Source organism: Zootoca vivipara, chromosome 10 (assembly GCF_963506605.1).
Source record: "Zootoca vivipara chromosome 10, rZooViv1.1, whole genome shotgun sequence".
Classification (NCBI taxonomy): domain Eukaryota; kingdom Metazoa; phylum Chordata; class Lepidosauria; order Squamata; family Lacertidae; genus Zootoca; species Zootoca vivipara.
The window spans coordinates 4,318,067-4,339,205 of record NC_083285.1 but is presented as its reverse complement, the minus strand read 5'-3'; the positions used below and the strand labels follow the sequence as shown (position 1 = coordinate 4,339,205).

At 44.3% G+C, this 21,139-nt stretch overlaps 1 protein-coding gene across 2 annotated transcripts in view; it reads right to left on the bottom strand.

Annotated features, from left to right (window-relative positions):
• The window catches only part of SEMA3C (semaphorin 3C), a 146,736-nt gene extending 132,190 nt beyond the window's left edge, over window positions 1-14,546 (bottom strand). Inside the window, exons 1-2 of one of the 2 annotated variants that reach the window (XM_035127243.2) lie at window positions 14,156-14,546; window positions 7,678-7,819 (exon numbers count right to left, since the gene is read on the bottom strand). In XM_035127243.2, the coding sequence (XP_034983134.2) occupies window positions 7,678-7,780 (103 nt within the window). In that variant the 5' untranslated portion in view covers window positions 7,781-7,819; window positions 14,156-14,546. Of the gene's footprint in view, window positions 1-7,677; window positions 7,820-14,155 lie in introns of those variants that run through there. The other variant, XM_035127244.2, reaches the window with a different exon arrangement.
• Window positions 14,547-21,139: the final 6,593 nt, after the last annotated feature.

The window sequence follows — 21,139 nt, the reverse complement described above, 5'->3', positions numbered from 1 at the left end:
AATGGAAAAGAAAATTGCTCTTGGATTGACATTTTCATGTACACAACTCAGATCATGTTCAAGGAAAATCTTTGAACATCGCTAATAGCTCTCCTCGATTTATGGCACAGTTAAAAGAAATCCAGCCTGTTCAAGAGAACCCATTTTTCTTGAATTCTTCCCACCTTTTTTCTTTGTCTCCTTGTGATTTTTTTTTGAAGGATACCTAAATTAAGAGTGTTTACATCATCAATATTTCTTAAATACCAGGATGTCAACAGCTCTGCACTGGGGGCAAATAACAAGGTGAATCAGGGTTATTTCACCCCTCTCAAGTCAAACCAGAAAATCAGCCTCAAATTGCCACGTGGTTCTGTACACTCTACTTTTCTGTACATTTTCTCTCTGTGTTTTTTCCTATGTCTCTGCATTTCTCTCCTCTAGATCCATGGGCTTTGCACAAGGTGAGGTGGTGTAAATACTTGCTCTGGGTGATTTATGTTGCTGTTAAAGCAGAGCTTCATTTTACTAAGCTCCTACGGTAGGTCCTCTGGAACCTCCTTCATCTGAGCTCCTGAGCCCTTGGCCAGTGCCTGACCTGGCCAGCTGCTGCTGCTGCTGCCGAACCTGTGCACCACAACTAGGCTTGAAAGAAGTGTTATTGGCCACAGCAGAACACTTTTTCTCAAAGTTAGTTGGTGGGAGCGATACTGCACTGACTGGGTGGGGAGTCCTCTCTCCAGCTCATCAGGACACAGGGCTGGTGATTCTTGAATTACAGCTCTGCATCTGTCCAAACTGCAGCTTGCACCAGTTCAAACCATCATAGAGTGTTCTATAGAGTCAATTCACGCTGGCTTTGTAGCTGATCATCCACTTCTTTAAATTCTGGTCACTTGGGGAAGCCTATCTTTACATATGAATGTGTTATTGTGATGAATATGCAGTTCCAAATTTTTGTGACTGTGATTTTTCTTCTATAATAAACAAGCCAAAGGCCTCTGTGGTATGCCAAACCTTTTTCAAAATTGAATTTCACAGATACACTAGTAACTGGGCATCCCCACTCTACTGATACCTATACAGTGGTACCTCTACTTACGAATTTAATGCGTTCCGAACACACATTTGTAAGTCGAAAAAAGTTGTGAGTTTAATCCCATAGGAATGCATTGGGAGAAAAAAATCGTAAGTCGAAGCAACCCTATCCAAAAATTCGTAAGGAAAAAAAATCCTATCTAAACCACATCCAAGATGGCGGACAGAGCTCCATTCGTAAGTAGAAACATTCATAAGTAAAGTTATTCGTAAGTAGAGGTACCACTGTACTTGTACACAGATACAGTACAGATATGTTTAAATATGCAATGAACAGCCAAATCTCTCCCCCTTCCCACCTGAGGCCTATCTGGAAATGCTGCTACCTTGTGCATCTAGCAGAATGGACCAAGGAACTCTGCCCAGATATTTCTGTTGAGCCAACAAGATTACTAACTTGAGTTGTTAAACATGATATGCTTAAGACATGAAACTTTGCTAGTTCAGGGCAATGCAATATGCAAATATAGTTCCCAGTGGCACCTACGCCAGTTGCCAGATGTCTTCTGAGTGTGCAGATGGGGATGAGGTGTCAGGGTTGGACAGGGGAAATTTGGAATCAAATCTCCACTCAGCCATGAAGCTCAGCGGGTGATCCTGGGGAGTCACAAACTCACATGATTGTTGCAAGGATAAAACGGGACCAATGAACAATGTAAAGCACCCAGGCAGTCAACTGCAAAGCTAAAAATATACTAACTCGGCTAACTAGCTAGCAAAACAGACACACCTTGGGTTTGCGCTGAAGCAGAGACACACCGTGAACATTTGCAAGAACTGCCCTCGTGTTGCCATCACAACAATGAGTCTACACAGCTCAAACGTTATGGGAAATATAAGAGAAGAAGCTGTCATGGTGCCTAGACTTGACGCCTTCAAGGTAACTAACCTTTCACACAGTGACCAGAACAAAAAAGAAGGAAACGAAGGGAAATTTGCTCTTTGCCCCTTGAAACCATGCTTGCTGTTTGCATGTAATGAATGGAATTTATATAGCAATATTGAGTCTGAAAGCAGTATATGATGAGCCTGCTTTATGTATACTGAGACAGACCATAGGTCCATCCAGCTCACCACTGCCACCCTCCGGCAGGGGTTTGTGATGGTTTACCTTAGGGACATAGAGGGACACGGGTGGCGCTGTGGGTTAAACCACAGAGCCTAGGGCTTGCCGATCAGAAGGTCGGTGGTTCGAATCCCCGTGACGGGGTGAACTCCCGTTGCTTAGTCCCAGCTCCTGCCAACCTAGCAGTTTGAAAGCACGTCAAAGTGCAAGTAGATAAATAGGTACCACTCTAGCGGGAAGGTAAACGGCATTTTCGTGCGCTGCTCTGGTTTGCCAGAAGCGGCTTAGTCATGCTGGCCACATGACCTGGAAGCTGTACGCCGGCTCCCTCGGCCAATAAATCAAGATGAGCGCCGCAACCCTGGAGTTGGTCACGACTGGACCTAATGGTCAGGGGTCAATTTACCTTTTTACTTAGGAACATAAGACATAGGGTCTTTTCCCACATATATTTCCCCACTATTTACTGTTAAAGAAGCCTTTCTCTGGACTTGTTCCCTGCAAAAAAATAAAACCAAACAGGGTCAACTGCACAGCATTGTGTGGCTGCACCCTAATTTTGGAACCAGCTTCCCAGGGAGGCCTTACAAGCATCGCAGCAGCCCTCTAAGCATGTTTACTCAGAAGTAAATTCCACTGCATTCAACTTAATTTCTGGATAAGGGCATTTAGAGTTGCGGCCTGAAGCGCAAACATAACCCCCTTTTATTTTCTTGTGCATTGCAAAACTTCAAATTCCATGATGTAATTTTCCACTTCCGTTGTCTCAGTTACCTACAGCACATTCCTATGCATGTTTATACAGGAGCAAGTCCCACCATGATAAGTGGAACCTACGTCCAGGTACGTGCATAGGATTGCAATCTTAGCTTTCTTTAGAAATCAGCTTAAATGTTTTGTGTCCCTGTTTTTAAGAGAAAGGCCATTTGCAGCATTTTATAAAGGGCACGTATACATTGGTGGCTGAAAATACAAAAGGGTCATTTTCCCTCCGCTACATTTCAAGGTGAATTTTACATTGCTGTACACCCCATTATTCAATTACCTTATTGTTTTCCCTACACCTGCAACCCCTGTAAACTCCTATTCAATGAAGCTGTTCTCTGCACATGTGCAATGGTTGTTTCGAATGGACACACCTCAGCTTCACCGCAGCTTGCATTTTTTTAACATGATGGAAGCTGCTTTGAGGGTAAGCTCATCATTCAGAAGCAACAAACAAAGATGTTTATTCAGCTTTACGCCCATCATAAAACACAACACAACACAACAAATCAAATAAAACAGCGGACTCGTACAAGCCACAAATAATATAACACAATTCACAGCTCACAACGACAAATATTAGCAATTCAAAAAGAAAAGTTTAAGATTATGATTAAAAATTTAGGCACTACGCTAAAATCAATATCTGATGTCATTATAGAAAATTCTTATAACTATCAATAATCAACTAACATTCCATTCTGTCTCTTGTACGAGAGGACGGCTGTTAGGAATTTAGCAACCTGTAGAGTAATATAAGGATCCACATCTTGAAGAACCCAGGCAAGCTGTAGGTCAACTGGTTTGTCAGCCATAGGCTGGATTATGGAGTTTAGTATACTAGCACGAGCCGAACTGTACATAGGGCAGATAAACGTAACATGATATAGAGATTCAGATGTTTTAATTTCACAAGCACACATTGAAGAGACTTGGCCCTTAGTAAATCTATGTCTCAGCACGTTTGTTGTCATTCAGAAGTATTTCTCAAGAAACTACAGGACACCTACGGACTGGGACTAACGTCATTTGCACTTAGCTTCAAACACCAGCAGTGGGAGCACACGGGAGCTGGAGTAAACACTGATGTGTACACAACAAAATGAATGAAAGGAAAAGATAAATATGCATTCCTGGGTTTCATCTAGATTTTGCTCTCAGCATACAAGTCAGCTGGGGTGGCAATTTTAAGCAGAGAATAATGAAGCACAAGAGCAACCTTCTAGACATTTGGGTGACTGTAGCAACAGGGGAGCAAACAGCCAGTAATTAAAAGGGAATGTGGGTGGCAGAGAACCTGAATGGATTGACTGACAGAAAGCCTTATCCCATTTATTCCTCTTGTGTTCCTTTCTGTTCCATTTATTACCTCTGGATTTTCTTTTCTTTCTTTCTTTTTTTCTTTACAAGCTGAATGACTCACACATTCATTCCACTTAACAAGTGGTTTGGATTGTATGGGCTGCTGCTACATGCGTTTGGCAGCTTGTGCTTTTAAAATCCGCCTGAATTTTGTGATCACTGGTAATTCCTTACGTGCCCCAGAAGATACACATGTAAAACAGAATTGCAAACAGGAAGCATATTTGCTAGCCTTACGTTTTATTCACCCTGAAATGCAAGCATTGGCAACAAAGTCGACACACACACACACACACACACACACACACACACACACACTGTATTTTTGCAGAAATACAGACAATTGACTGCTCAAATGACACATGGGATCATCAGTCTATTGGCACACAGCCAACATGCTATTTGAGACCTTTTAAAGAGAAGGCTTCAATGGTTAACACACAGCTAGACACTAATTATGCAGTTTTGCTCTATAAGTGGGTAAGTGACAAAAATCAACAGCAGGGTTTGGAGTCTATCCAGAATGTGCAGCAACCCAGGCTCAAAGATGATTAAAGATTCAGTTTGCATCCATGCCCAACACAATGTTGATAGGAAATTTCCATATATATACGTTTCCCCGCTCCACATGGGCACCTGGGTCAGGATGACCTTGGCCGCCCACCAATATTGCGTGTGGAGGTCCCCAAAACCACCCCTCAAATAACTCATCACATAGATAGAATTTTGTTTAATGGTTTTGGGCATGAATTTGGCCACAACTTTTATTGAATACAAAACACGTGAGGGGTTGCGTAGGCATTGGTTCTCAACTGTCACCTAAGGACAGAAATAATAATAATAACTTGCCTTGTCAACACGGGGAAATCCAACAGGGAGAGACGGGGACCCGGATGCAATGAACTCTCCCCTCTCCCTTCAGGCTCCCAGGGGCCTCAATACGCCGTCCTGGGGGTTACGGACACAGCCTAGAGCCCCTGTATTCCTGACCGGGATTTCACCAACCACGCAGGCATAAACTTGGGGCCAACATAATCAATAAGACCCTTTAATACAACCAAAATAACCAGTGCCTAACCGCCAACCTTACAAGTTGTGACTATTTGCTATGCATTTCTACATTTCTGGTAGATCCCGGGTAGATTGTGGGTTCCTTAGTGCTCGCCAGCCTAAACAGCCCAGGTCCAATCGGGCGGTGGCCACTCATGCCCCCACCTTTGACTCAGGAGTGGTTTGCTAGCCCCCCACCACAAATTGTGCTCTCTATGATAGAGAACCCGCATTAACATGCATTCAGCACACTTAGATCATACCAGTATACTCGCTCCCAAATACACCTGGTTAGCTTCAAAGTCAAGTGAATCCAAGGACGACATAAGGACCTGCTTTAGATCAAATGGGACTAGTGGTCCATCTACCTCAGACATCCATGGTTCACTGGTCCCAGAAAGAGCTCTTCGCTGCTCTCACAAGTGGATGGGGATATTCACATTCAAACCTGGGACCTCCAAACACAGCACTCCCACTTGGTGGATGTTCAAGGTAAAGACACATTCCTTTCTGACAGTTCAGGATCTTTCACATTTAACACTTTGCAGTCATAAATGTTGCCACTCTTAGGGCCACTTCAAAAATGTGCTGGGTTTTGTACACAGATAGCTTCATTTTTCTTTCCTCAAAGCATGCAAACCACATGATGTATACATATTTCTTTTAAAAAGCATATTCCCATCCTGCAAAGTAAGGGCAGCCAACAGCTGTTTTGAATTCTGCATTTGTCACTGCGTCCCTCCAAGGCTTTCAGGAACAAAAGACCACATAAATGGACCAAGGAACAGCATGAACAAGGAGACCAGAGAGGGGGGAAATGATGACAACAGCAATAAAAACCCCTTCTAACATGGAGAAAAATATTTTCCTCTGAGTACAGGAGAGGGAGCAGCAAAAAATTGTTTTGAACCTCCCTGGGATCTTCAGATGTCGGGCAGTATACAAATTTAATAAATATAATAATATGTATTAATAATAAATAATAATATTTATTATTAAATATATGAGGGAAACTCTCAGCTCAGCTGATACAGAAGCAAAATACCCAGATGTTTAGACAGTTGAGGTGATTTTAATCTGTTTTAGTATTTTAACTTTGATGTGTTTTAAAGTACAGTTGTATACTTTATTTTTGTATACGACCCAGGTGGCGCTGTGGGCTAAACCACTGAGCCTAGGGCTTGGTGATCAGAAGGTCGGCGGTTCGAATCCCTGTGACGGGGTGAGCTCCCATTGCTTGGTCCCAGCTCCTGCCAACCTAGCAGTTCGAAAGCACATCAAAATGCAAGTAGATAAATAGGAACCGCTATAGCGGGAAGGTAAACGGCATTTCCATGTGCTGCTCTGGTTTGCCAGAAGCGGCTTAGTCATGCTGGCCACATGACCTGGAAGCTATACGCCGGCTCCCTCGGCCAATTATGCGAGATGAGCGTGCAACCCCAGAGTCGGTCACGACTAGGCCTAATGGTCAGGGGTCCCTTTACCTTTAAAGTATAGTTGTACATTTTTTTCTTAAATTTATCATTTTACCTTTTTGTAAACCACTTGGAGGTGGTTGTTGTTGCTTTTTACAATCAAACGGTGTATAAATGTTCTTAAATAAAAACACAATGTGCAGGTGACACTCTTCTCCTGCCCACACACTCCAGACTTGTCGTATCAGGCCAGCTGATGTGAAGTGGGACATCAGCAACATGGTGCGTGGGAGTCATATTGAACATAACGTGTAGACGAGGGATTGTCAACATGGGGGCCCTTCAGATGTTGTTGGACTCCCATCTGTCCCAGCCAGCATGGATGAAGATGGAGGGTGATGGGAATTGGAGTCCAACAACATCTGGAGGCCCAGCTCCCGTTTATATTCTTGGGAAGTCACTGCCAACTGCGGCTTCCTTGCATATGTGCCTTCAGTGAAACACGCAGTTAATGATGTTTGTCAAGTTTTCAAATATTTTCTATTAGGGATGTGCTACCCATACAGAGGTTTAATCATCTCAGAAGCAGCTCTACCAGCCACTTGAAATGCCTCTATGTATATCCTCCTGAAGACATTCCCCTTTTTCCCATTTCAAAAAATAAAAGGATCCAGTGAATACTCATGATTACATTTGTGCTAAAGTACCTTTAAACTTTTCAAAGTCAAAGAACATGCCACACTTTAACCTAAATAACCAAGCATGCTTTATAAACATTGGTATGATCAGACCTAAGGCAGAACATTAAACTTAGCAGAGCAAGCAAGGCAAGTTAGGAAGATGAAGCCATAATTTCCTTTCTCGCTTAGTTACTGGCGTGAAAGGAACGAAGACAATGTTCTACAATAACATTTGCCTAGGAATGTTTATCTGCTTTCTTACCATTGAATGTTAAGAACACCCTGGCCTGCGGCAGCGAAGATCCATTTACAGTGCAAAAGAAAACAAACAACCCAATCAACGCTTGGAGACTTAGAAATGCCATTATCTTCTGATGCAAAATGTAATATCCAAGATATGAAACCTAAAACAAAGCACAGGGGGAGAGAGAGAAAGAGAAAGGTCATTGGAGATTCTACACATTTTGCAAGATACAACGTCCATAGTTTGCAATGTCATTGGAAGGCATCATGTTCGCACCATTTTCTTTAAAATGAGGAAAGCTTGGCACATGCAGCAGCAGGGGGTGGGGGAAACACTGTAAGTAAAAAAAGGGGGGCTGCGCTGCAGTAAGGATTAGTCTCAGTTTATTTCAATAAGGATGATTCCCACCTGCTGGAAAAATAATTATGTTAAATGTCAAGGCAGAGCAAATCAAGGCCAAGAGATCGGGTTTCATGAATGAAAACGTCTTGATATTTTTAGACCCGTCTTTACTGTGCTCTTTTTCAAACATATATAGAGGTCTAAAGGAACCTACTCTGCTTGAAGAGACCACAGTAAAAACTTTGGGGTGGCGTTAGCGTTCTATAAACCAAAGGACAGAAAAACACCTCCAGGCAATGCATGCAGGCCAGCTCTGTCTGGAGAGCTGGAGCAGGACGACTAACTCAGGGCCTCCCCCATCTCAATGCTTTTGCACAGGGTACAAGTGACACCTGAGAAGGCTGGAGACAGAAGGAGAAGATTCTTGGCTGGCAGGCTGCCTTTCACCCAGCAAAAGGCACCAGTCAAGGGGCCCTCCTTCAGGGTGCTTTGCCTCCCAAAGCCTGGAACTGGCATTGAAAGCGTGCGCTCCTCTAAAGCCAACAAAAGGATGAACTGGAACTTTAAGAGCAGAGAGATCATATGCTCCAGGCTTGTCTCTTGAGCAATCAGACATCCACTGTGGCTTTGGCAAGATCTATTCTTGAACAGCTCAGCTAAAGAGCAAATGTTGCTTCTGCATAAGTAACCCCATATCAGTGAAAGCTGAACAGCAGAGCCATTGATCGGCAACAAGTATTCAGGCTACCATAATCTGTAATACAGATTATGCACATTGCTGAGTAACATGCAAAATGTACATGCAGGCTATACATGTTCATTGGGCAATGTACAAAATACATTAACCCTGTTGACTGGGCAGAATCCCCTATACATACTGTCAGGTATTGCATATTGTCTCTGTCTTCAGGTGAATGTGCACAATCACTGATAGTCATTTGTTGGTTAACTAACCCAGAAATAAATATGGATATGTGCAGGCTTAACAAAAGATGTAAACTTATTTCAGCCAGAGACTGAACTCTGAGAATTCAGTATTGAGTTGATTTAATATTTGTACAGTATTCTGCTTTTCCAACAGAAATGTTGAGTTCAAGGTGGCTCAGAACAATCACAATTAAAAAAGCAAACTAACATTGCAATCACTAAAATATCAAGCACAATAGCATATAAAGCAAATGACAACAAATTCATCAGAACAATTAATACAAGCCACTAAAGTCATTGTAACTTACAGTGGTGCCTCGCAAGATGAATTTAATTCGTTCCACAAGTCAATTCATTTTGCGAAAAATTCGTCTTGTGAATCGCGGTTTCCCATAGGAATGCATTGAAAATTCTTTTTTGCCCATAGGAACGCATTAATTAAATTTCAATGCATTCCTATGGGAAACCGTGATTCGCAAGATGAATTTTTCGCAAAACAAATTCGTCTTGCGAGTCACCATCAGATCGCAAAATGCATTCATCTTGTGAAAAGTTCGTCTTGCAGGGCATTCGTCTTGCGAGGTACCACTGTATAGTATTGCCAGGATACTTCCTAATCACATGGATTAGGAACAGAACAGAAAATGGATTAGTTGTTGGAAATCAAATGAATTTGTTTTCAAAACTGCAATGGGTGGAAGCCTCATTCGCTGTACATGAACTATACACTTACGTGGTACCTAATGTATCGAGGTATAGTCAGAAGTAGAAATGGGAGAGAGCTAGCAGCTTTGATATCTACTTTCTAAACAATTATTTTACACAGGGCAGAGAAGTTACTTTGAATGAACATTGTATCTATTAGCCACGTAAGTTTTTAAAAAGAAATACAAAGCATCATTTTCACCCAAAAAATAGACCATTACAGCCTATATAAAAAACAAGGGTGCCAGTTCCTGGGGGCCCAGCCCTTTTGGGGCCCCAAAATATTTTGGGTGTGGGGTTCCAAAAAGCACTGAGGCAAAGCCAAGCATGGAGTGGCTCCAGTGGCTGTCTCCTTCTCCTTCTCCTTCACCTACTCCTCCTGCTGCAGAAGGGAGAGAGGGTCAAAGCAGCTGGCCATCAGTGGCGGTGCCAGAAGGAGGCGGAGGAGGAGCTGCCAGCCTTTGAAGTTGCACAGCCACCACATTCAGCTCCGTCCCCAGCTCCTGCCAATGTCCTAATGTCACATGCACGACATTGCCCCACCCCAAGCAATGCACATAGCCAGGAATGTGTGGTGGTGAATTACTCATTCATGGATTTACTCATCCATGAATTTACTCATCCATGAATTTACTCTTTTGTTTGTGGGTTTTAAAACTCAAAAACGGTAAGCGAAGCAGCAAACGGATTGAAGTCATAGTGACTGCATATTAGGCTGAAGAGCAAGAAAGAAATAACTTACACTCCTAAGAAACTGACAGAATAGATGCCACTTTGAATTAGTACCACTGGCAGCTAGCCCAGTCATTTGGGCTAGTTCACCACATCAATCAGGGGGACTTTCTTTGTCACTGACAACCACTACAGGGCATGATTGAACCAGTCTCTACGCGGTCACTCTATAACATGCACTGCCCTCAATGCCATGCCACTGAAGCAGATCACATCCCCTGCAAATAGTACTATGAAACAGGAAATGGGTTTCTACGTATTTAGAGAAAAAGAGATAATAGCATAGAGGGAGACTTGGGAGTCTTAGAGCCAAAGTTTTGCTCATCCACAATGCTTGATGGGTGTCAATAGGTCAATCACCACCTCTCAGCCTGATGTGCTTCACCAGTTTGTTACTCAGATAACCCTCAAGTACACCAGTCTTGAATGCGAATGCCTTTACGACTGCTATTGGAAAAGGAACATTTTTTTGGCCAAGATTTTAAACACCTCTTAGAAGTGCCCCCAGCCATTTTCCCCACAGGAGCAGCCTACCATGTTTGCCTATTGAAAGAAGGGCAGAATTGCCTGGACTCTGAACTGGCTTTATGATGCTATCATATAGCCAACTGCAACAGGCTACATTCTAACTCCATGTTGCCATGCTGTTATCAGGTGATATTTGTTGTTGTTTAGTCGTTTATTCGTTTCCGACTCTTCGTGACCCCATGGACCAGAGCACGCCAGGCACTCCTGTCTTCCACTGCCTCCCGCAGTTTGGTCAAACTCATGTTAGTAGCTTCAAGAACACTGTCCAGCCATCTCGTCCTCTGTCGTCCCCTTCTCCTTGTGCCCTCCATCTTTCCCAACATCAGGGTCTATTCCAGGGAGTCTTCTCTTCTCATGAGGTAGCCAAAGTATTGTAGCCTTAGCTCCAGGATCTGTCCTTAAAGTGAGCACTTGGGGCTGATTTCCTTCAGAATGGATAGGTTTGATCTTCTTGCAGTCCATGGGACTCTCAAGAGTCTCCTCCAGCACCAAAATTGAAAAGCATCAATTCTTCGGCGATCAGCCTTCTTTATGGTCCAGCTCTCACTTCCATACATCACTACTGGGAAAACCATAGCTTTAACTATACGGACCTTTGTTGGCAAGGTGATGTCTCTGCTTTTTAAGATGTTGTCTCAGTTTGCCATTGCTTTTCTCCCAAGAAGCAGGCGTTTTTTTTAATTTCGTGACTGCTGTCACCATCTGCAGTGATCAAGGAGCTCAGGAAAGTAAAATCTCTCACTGCCTCAATTTCTTCCCCTTCTATTTGCCAGGAGGTGATGGGACCAGTGGTGATATACTTGCTCCCTAACTGGTTGGGATTGCATAACTAGGAAGAAATTGTGCAGGTTTAAACAGAAAAACAATGTTGAAGATGCACTGCAAAAGACCGAAAAAATTGGTGAGGAATTTCAAGGGATGCTATAGTACCCTTAAAACTGAGAATTTAACACCAAACACGTTTGCATGTGAAACTCTGGCAATGTTCTAGAGGACTTGCAATGCATGGGACATTGTAGAACATGTGAATATGAAAAAGAGCCATGCTTGGAACTGGCCAGTGGTCCATCTTGTGTCTTCAGCCCTGCCACTTCTCACAGTGACCACCAACTAGTCCATCCTCCTGGACGTACATGCAGGACCTGTGCAGCTCTTCCTCATTTCAAGTGGACTTGAGCAAAAGTACTTTTTAGAATAAGGGCAGAATTGATCTCCATTTCACTCACCACTTTCCCCTTTGTAATTCACATGTATAATTCAGGGGTGGTACTCAGGCATTCAGGCATTGTACACATAAGACCAATGTGTGAGCAGGAATTGGGGCCACACGGAGTAGCCACACTCCTAACGTTGCACTTTGTTGTTTAAACCTGCGCAATTTCTTCCCCAACCAACTGGGGAGCAAGTACCTAGAAACTTAACAAGGAAGTCACCCTTTGGTCTTGAAGTCAGTTGACTTTGAGGCGAAAATTACTTTGGGAACAAGCCCATTGATTTCAGTAGCGTTGTTGCAGAATGAGCTGTTTAAGTGCCCTAAGGTTCGCACCCTTTGCTGCACAGTACTGTATTAACTACCCACTGCAGCATGCAGGAGCCGAAAGCACTCTGCACCTGCCCCTTAACACTGTGAACATTATACTCCCCAGAGTGTTGACAGCAAGCCATAAGCTTTTTATCCTCATATTACATGGATCATTCACAGCCTCCGTGTTCTACTAGGGCAAACTCAAGGAGATATATTTTCCCCCCTCCGTGCACATTTAGACTTCACCGTCCTTGAAGGGAGGGAACACCTGCTTCAAAAGAACCACAGCAAATCCTTTCGCACAGCGTGGCCAAGGAGGGTGTACTGATGTGACCATGTCCAGTGCCTGAGCCAGAGCAACAATTTAGGCTGCAGTATTAATTGCCACACTTAGCAGCGAATGGGTTGGGGAGTGCGGCTGACTGAAACAAAAGGCTCACTGCCACTTTCAGACAGCAAATCGTCATGCGCCCTCCATCATTTGAAGGGAGCGACAGGCTGCATCAAAGTGAAGAGAAGAGAAATGACGCCTGCTACAAGCCTACAACCATTTCCGATTGGCAGTGACTGATGGGGACTCCCAGCAGCCCTAGGACATGCCCATTCAAGTCAGTTAGAGTGGGATTTCTGTATTCCCTCATGAAGCTGGCACACCCTCAAAATATCCCTGTTCGTTTCCTCGCATTTTAGACCTGGGGTTCAGGAAAAGCAACCATTTGGAGTGCAGGTCAAGTTTCTCACCTTACTTTCAAATAACGTGATCAGAAAAATGCACAAATATCACAAGGAAGAAAAAATTTCTCAGTGCCAATATTGACACGTTTTCCCAAAAAAGGGTTCAGCTTTGTCGTTGTCATCATCCACCCCCCACAAATTACTTCTGGCATATCCACTAGCTGATAGGATATCCTTCACTATCACCTTTTCATCTTTTCTTTCTTTGGCAAAGGAAGAAAATGCTATTACCGTAAATCCCATTAAGACTGCTTTGTTTGACCCAAACAAATGGCCAATTACGCTTGGCTTGCAAGTTTAATAGAAGCAACAGGATTAGTATTCCACAGTTGTCAAATGTATTCCTTTTAATATATTAAGGGAGGAGAGTGATGGAGTTATGCAATGCGCATTCCAATTACAGTATATTGGAAAGAAACAGTCATAACAAGTGCTCTTTCCAATTTATTCGAATTTAATCTAGAATGTGTATGACCAAATTTTACTTGTTGTCTTAATAACGCAGGATCTCTCCCGGCAAGATCCTTGCAGAAGCAGAATGCCTAAGAAACGGCAGAAGCCAGTGCTCATTGCTCCTTAGTTAGCAGACTATGAGAAGGAGGACCTAAGGCGCTGAAGTTCAGGCACTGCTCTAGGGGAAGCGGAGGGGGAAAACAGCAACCTTTTGCCTGCTGCTTTTGGAAAGCGTTTTACAGCCTCACTGGGAAGGCAGGTGTCATGCGCTCGCACCGGCACTGAGGGGGGGGGGGAGAGAATTAGTCTGTGGAAAGAAAATAAAAATATTCACATTCAGCGGCTGTGAGAAATGTGTGTGTGTGTGTGTGTGTGTGTGTGTGTGTGTGTATGTACATACACACAAATATATTTACACATACACAACGCACACATTTTCTACACAAACACAATATTTGCGTCCACTAAGAGTTAAAAAAATACCAGTAATCAGTCATCAGTTTCCTCATCCATTTGCAAGGCTGAAAGGGAACTTTCGATTGTACTCACCGACCCACTGAAGGATTCAGTCCTGAAGTGGCACAGATGTGCCCAGGGGTTCCGGTTTCGGGGAGCGAAACAATACTTTTTAAAATCCCAATGCTATGAAACCACTTTTTCTTTTCCTGGCTTGCGCTAAATAGATTCCCGGCTCGCGTGCGTGTGTTGAGAGAGAGAGACGCGACTGACGGAGTTGGTGCCGGATCCTCGCAGGTCCCCGGAGCCTCTTGCGCACGGAGCCCCTCGCCGGAATGGTCAGGAGCGGCGGCGGCGGCGCGCTCGAGGCTGCGCTTCCCTCTCCGCGGCGCCCGCCCGGTCCCGCCCAGGACCCGCCTCACTCGCCCCGGCGCTGCCCACGAGCCTTTGCATACATCCCTCGCGGAGCAAATCGGAGGGCTGAGCCGGCGGCGGGGCGCCTCATAAATAAATGCCCGAAGCCCCACCTACGAGGAAGGCAGCGCGGAAGGAGCCCGAGCCAGAAGAGGCTCGCCAGCCGCCGAAGAAGCAGGTAGCAAGGAAGCGCCGCCCGCGCAATTCGGACAGTCCGGGGCGCGCTGGCCGGCAGGCAGGTAAAAGCCCTTGCCCGGAGCGCTTGGCGGCTCTGCCCACAGCCAAGCCCTGCCCGTCTCGCGCCGGTGGCAGAGTTGGAAGGAACCACAGCAGCCCACTCTTCGGCGCCGCGGGGGCTTCAGCGCCTCACAATAGAACATCTGAGAGGGCCGGGACCTCACCAAGTTGATGAGCGTTCCCATTCAAACAGTGCGCGTACACTGCGTCATGTGAAAGATTGTGTGCGGCGGGGCTTACATTTTACTCGAGTTGGCACCCCTGGAAGGAACCCCAAGGGTCATCTAGTCCAACCCCCTGCAATGCAGTAATCTCAGCTATAGCATCCAAGACAGATGCATTAAAACGTACAAGGAACCACAACTTCCTGAAAGAGTCTGTTCCACTGTTGAACGTTTCTCACTATCAGAAAGTTCTTTCTGGTGTTTAGATGGAATCTCCTTTCTTGTAACTTGAAGCCATGAGTTCGAGTCCTACCCTCCAGAGCAGGAGAAAACAAGCATGTTCCCTCTTCCATGTGACAGCCCTTGAGATATTTGAAGATGACTGCCGTATCTCCTGTCAGTCTCCTCTTTTCCATGCCGTGCTAAACATAACCAGCTCCTTCAACTGTTCCTCATAAGGCTTAGATTCCAGACCCTTGATCATCTTGCTTGCCCTCCTCTGCACACATTCCAGCTTGTCAACATCCTTCCTAAATTGTGCTGGCCAGAATTAGACACAGTATTCCAGGTGTGGTCTAACCAAGGCAGAATAAGATAACGCTGCTGGGCTGCAAACCCTTGCAGCCTTACCTGGAAGTAAATACCATAGGATTTTAGGATTCCTATAACATCCTTAGAAATGGCTTGTTTTCCATTTGTTATTGGCCCAGAGATGCAGCAGGCTGGGTTTAAACCCAGCTGCCTGCAGGACCTTGAAAACAGACAGATACACTTTCATCACAGACTCCAACTGATATTGGGTTTTCCCCTGAAGAAAATGTGGCTTTGCATTCCCACCCCTATATTATTTCAAGGCTAATCTGTTGTGTTGGGACCTCTAAATGAATGCCAAGTTCAGCTTCTAGCAGCAGGCAAGCCTCTGAAAGCAAAACTTCAGAGTAATGAAGATGAGCCATAATGCCTCTCCTGCAGACCCTCAAGCACCTCTGCCAGCCATTCAATCCTCCAGTTAATACACATCTCCCAGCCATTGATTTCTGCAACCGGATGCCATTCCAAACAGTTGCAAAGGACTTCCTTGGATCCAGGGCTCCGCTCCAGAACTTGATGCTATGAATGCTGGGGCTCAATCTTAGAACAAGTGAAAGAAAGAACACCACTGAGCATGTGCAGAGTGCATCTTGCTCATTTCTAATCAGCAACATCCCAAGTAAGGGTCACAATTTGTAACACCAAAAAGGGTTGGACAAACATCAGCACCACCCAAAGCTTTCAACGCTTCAAAGAGTTCCCAGAACTTTGAGCAAACTCCTGCCTTCTCGCTCCAATAGACCAAAGGGGTTCAATGGGGAACCTGTTCCACTTTGGATGCCATCAGACTCCCATTGCAATCAGCCCCAGCCAATGTAGTCAATGTTGTTGGTCGGAAGGCACCACCCAACCACCTCAGGGACCTCGCTCCAGATTTGTGTAGGGTTTACTTCTCAGCCTTTTTCTTCTCCCAAAGATATCCTGCACGGCAGTGGAGGTTTAGGATCAGAGTTCTCCTCCTAGATGGGCTACCTTCCCAGGTTGACCAGCTCTGGTCTGCTTCTCACTTCCCTCTACAGCATATGCAGAAACTACCTTCTTGACTGCTGGACCCAATATTGGTCCCATCCACTCAATCTGCTGGAGCCTGTCTTCTCACGCAGGAGAAGTTCGTAACTCACTCACGGTTTGAGTCCCATCGGCTACACTCGTTTAGCCAGCCACTCAAAGCTGTTTCCTAGGGTGTGGCTGCTGTCACATGCTGACAGCTTCTAGGAGCCGCAGGTGAGAGCTGAGTGCAGGGTGGGGACCTAAGGTGGATCAACAACCCTAGAAGAAGCATGACCAGAAGTACTACCCCTTCCCTAACCCCCATGTATTCAATAGTGTCTACATTAACAACTGGAGTTCAATAACATCTCAAGGGAACTCTGTTGGCTACTCCAGGTTAAATAATGCCTTCTTTTACCCATGGAGATGGTCTTAGGGATGTACTAATAGGATCACTGTCAAATATTTATTTGAGTTTGGATCCAGAGAGGCTGCCCCAGAAAGTCCCTGATTGAAGGCAGGGACAAAACTAGGCTTTATTTGACCTGGGTTAAAGATCCAGTTTGGCACACACCTCAAGCACATTTGCATACACACACACAGAGAGGCTGGGAGCCTCAATGGCAACCCCCCCCCCAGATGCTTCACCCAGGGCGAAAAAACCCAGCTAGCCCCCCCCCCCATAGCTACGGCACTAATTGAAGGTTCTGGTTTGTTTGCAGGGAGATTATGTAACAATGAGGACTCATCTTGATTTGCTTAAATTAATTATTTAAGCAAATAATTATTTGCTATTAGTCACTCATTCATCCCAGACTTTTAAATGCATTTCTCTCTAACTTTCCTAGTTGCAAAAAAATGTTTTCTTCATCCCAAGCAGATACGTTGTGCTATGATGACGGAGTGCTTTAATTGACTTAATCGCACAAAGCTAAATTTCCTGGTGTGCATGTGAATCCCTCTCACAAAATACTGACATTCTAAAGGTGTGTTCAGCGGGGAACGAAAGGCACTGCACATGCTTAGAGGCACTCCAGTCTTTCCTGATTTTTCCTGGGAAAATGTTATTGCATGGAGGGGTTGGGGCTAAACTCTGGTGAGCCTTGATTCAGATTAATGACTGTGGGGCAAGAGGAGGGGACACAGAGCATCACAGCCCATTTGTTGTCTCTGGAGTTCATATCTCTGTGATTCTCCTGTGACTCCAAACAATAAATCTGTTCTGTACTACATTTGTGAGAGCCGTTGTCTCCTTGGCAATATTTTCTTCCCAAGTCTCTGGAAAGTGAAAACACATACTTCAATGGCATGCCAAGTTAGATAAGTATTGCCAAAGAAGAAAGGGACAGGCCCTCAGTCCTCCCAAAGCTTGCTGGCTCCCTTCGCTTGGCTACAGTGCTTGAGATTGTGGGCTTTATCATTGCTTGCTGCAAAAATGCAGAGCAAATTCCCCAGGCATCAAAAGCCATCAAAGTGCAAAGAAAAATTTAATCTTGCACTAAGTGTTTCTCTTCGCTCACACTTTTACAGAGGTAGTAAGAGAGGAAATCCTAGCATGGCCAATTTCATTAAAAAGCCAACGTAATGGGGACATGCCCTGGATTTTCTCGTTAGGAAAAGCTCCATGCCTGCCTTCTATTAAATGCTCGAGATGAGATATCCCCCCCCCCCATCAATACGGAGGAAGGACAAGGCTTCGATATATTATGATCCAGTAGATGTCACTACACTGTGAAGAGAGGGTAGATTAACTAAAGCTGTGCTTACATGCAGGGAGCAAATCTCAAACCTGGTGTTGACTGGGTTTTTTAAAGTGAGTTTTATCTGTAAAACCTTCATTTATGTGTTTGTGTATCCAGGGATCATACAGGATGGAACAGGCTTCCTAAGCATTTCAGAGATTCAAAGGCCCCTTGATACCCCTTGGTCATAGGAAACTGTGCTATACAGGTAGTTAGACCAGTTATCCACCTAGCTCAGTATTGTCTGCATTGGTGGAAGGTGTTCAGTTGTCTCACAGCCCTACCTGATGATGCCGGGGATTGAACTTTGAATCTTCTGAATGGAAAACAGATACACTCCAATGAACGATGACCCCATCAGTTCTAAATGTTCCACTTCTTTGTTGGGAGGTGACCATGTCAGAACTTTAGAGACGCTTTTCTGGATCCCAGCCGGAGACTTAGCAGACCAAGGATGCAGAGGGGGCAACACTAGCATTTATGTACACAGCACAAGAAGTGAAGGAAGCCTTCCAGGTACATGTTGTTTTTCCAGCTCCCACAAGGAGCTGGAGGTGCATTTCTGTTGTAGCATAATTGAAGAGGGAAGGTGCTAATCCTAAGCATTGCATAGCATCCTTTGGCCTACTGTGGGGTCAGAGAACTTCACCCTCTTGCTAGAGATATAGAGGACAGGGCCCCTACTATGCCTCTTAAGGGTGTCGTCTTCTTCACTCTTCTGCTTAAGTGGAAAGTCTGAACTTTCCTAAAGATGATTGCAGTGGCAGAAGGGCTTGCTCAATCCCTAAAGATCCTTTTCGAACATGAGAAGTTAAGAGAGACAAAAGAGCAGCTACAGCAGGAAAAATGGGAGAGGGTAAGGATGAAAGCGACTTGAGCACACACACACACACACACACACACACACACACACCCTTTCCTGCCCTCCATCTGACACATCATGGTCTTTTACGTACTTATAAATAGAATTAAAGCTGACTGTGCTCTCATAAAATGGAGATCAAAGTAAAGCTCACCTCTCTCTGAAGCTATCACAAATTTCCATAAAAAAGCTTCTTTCTAATGTCAGCTTGTTATCTTAACTGACTGCAGTTTGTATTTTTGCTCATAATGTTATATGCAATTTGAACAGATAATGCCGTCCTTCCTTCATTCGTGTGGACATCCTGTTGCTTTCAAAGTACAGTAGCCATTTGTGACTGGCTAGATGTTATGCGAGGGACCCAGGTGGTGCTGTGGTTAAACCACTGAGCCTAGGGCTTGCTGATCAGAAGGTCGGCGGTTCGAATCCCTCTTGACGGGGTGAGCTCCCGTTGCTTGGTCCCAGCTCCTGCCAACCTAGCAGTTCGAAAGCACATCAAAGTGCAAGTAGATAAATAGGAATCACTACAGCGGGAAGGTAAACGGCGTTTCCATGTGCTGCTCTGGTTCTCCAGAAGCAGCTTTGTCATGCTGGCCACATGACCTGGAAGCTATACGCCGGCTCCCTCGGCCAATAATGCGAGATGAGCGCTCAACCCCAGAGTCGGTCACGACTGGACCTAATGGTCAGGGGTCCCTTTACCTTTACCTAGATGTTATGCGTAGCTAACTAACTGTTTACATTGTGCAACATAGCTAGGAGAGATTTCTGGAGGCTGGTCCAGCACATTACTTGATTACTCAATATTTCATTGCTGAGCATGTGAATTGACTCTACTGAAAGCCCAGTGCTGGAGGTAGTGAGAGATAATGTGAAAATTATAGGCATCCGTACATGCAAGTCACAGCTTGATACAGCAATCACCTATCAAGCAATAACCATTGGTGTGTGAAACAGCCCATGCAAATCCATCATAGTGAACCGTCAAAGCATTTTCCTGTTATTATGGCAGTATCATTAACTATGACGTTCACAGAATCTTGACTGGAAACTTGATATAGAACAGAAGTTCTTACTAAACCTCAAGATCCTTCACTCAGACCCACTTGAAAAGTCATAAAAGTTAAAAATGAAAGCATTCCAAGCCCAGGAATTTGTTCAGAGTACCAGAACTAAAATGACATTCAAAGACCTTCCCCACAAAAAAACTACTTTCCTAAGGTTTCTTCATTTCAGCAGCCTAATTTAGGACGGCAGTAAAGCAGGGATGGTCATTTTGTTGCTTCGGTTGTTTAAACAATTGAGAGTCAGAAAGCCTTGCCAATCTAGTGCACATCACCTCCATCACTGGATCAGACAGTAGATCCCAATCTAACCTTTGTCCACATCTGATTTAATGTGACTTGTCAGTCAATGCACTCTAATATTTTCTCAACTGGGTAACAGAGATGAGTCAGATGAGTTAGAATAGATATGCTATTAATCATCATCCATTATGTGCAAGCGATTTATCAACACAGCAACATCTGACATTTAAAGGTATCACTTTGTATGCCTCTTAGTGCTCTCAAATCAAGGGTCTTAAGGTTTTAGATGTCATTGTGTTGATATATTTCTCCCACATAAATGATTGTGATAATTTTGAAAGTCCTGAGCACAAATAATCCTAATAATCTGGGCACATTTATTTTATTTTATGAGCAATAAATAGTAAGAATGTGAGCTCATGCTATATTTTCAACATTAGACATCTAGCTTAAGTAACATGCCTCAGTTTTTGTTTCAGTTGCATTGCAACAATATGAGTTAATGTTAAACCAGATGTATGATTAGTTGTCCAAAACCTGAAGTGGGGTTTCGATACAAGCAGATCTAAGGCTTGTGAGTGAAGGAGTGGCGAGCAAGATTTGTGTCTGGCTTCAATTTTTAAAGCAACCCAAGAAAGAGAAACACAATAACTTTTATCTAAAGACAAAATAATATGTGTGAAAGCCCCACTGAAATGAATGAAGGAGTTAAAACTAGAATTAGCTGGCTCTGCCTGTCATTGGCTCTGGTTCCACTCTCAGTGGTCTCC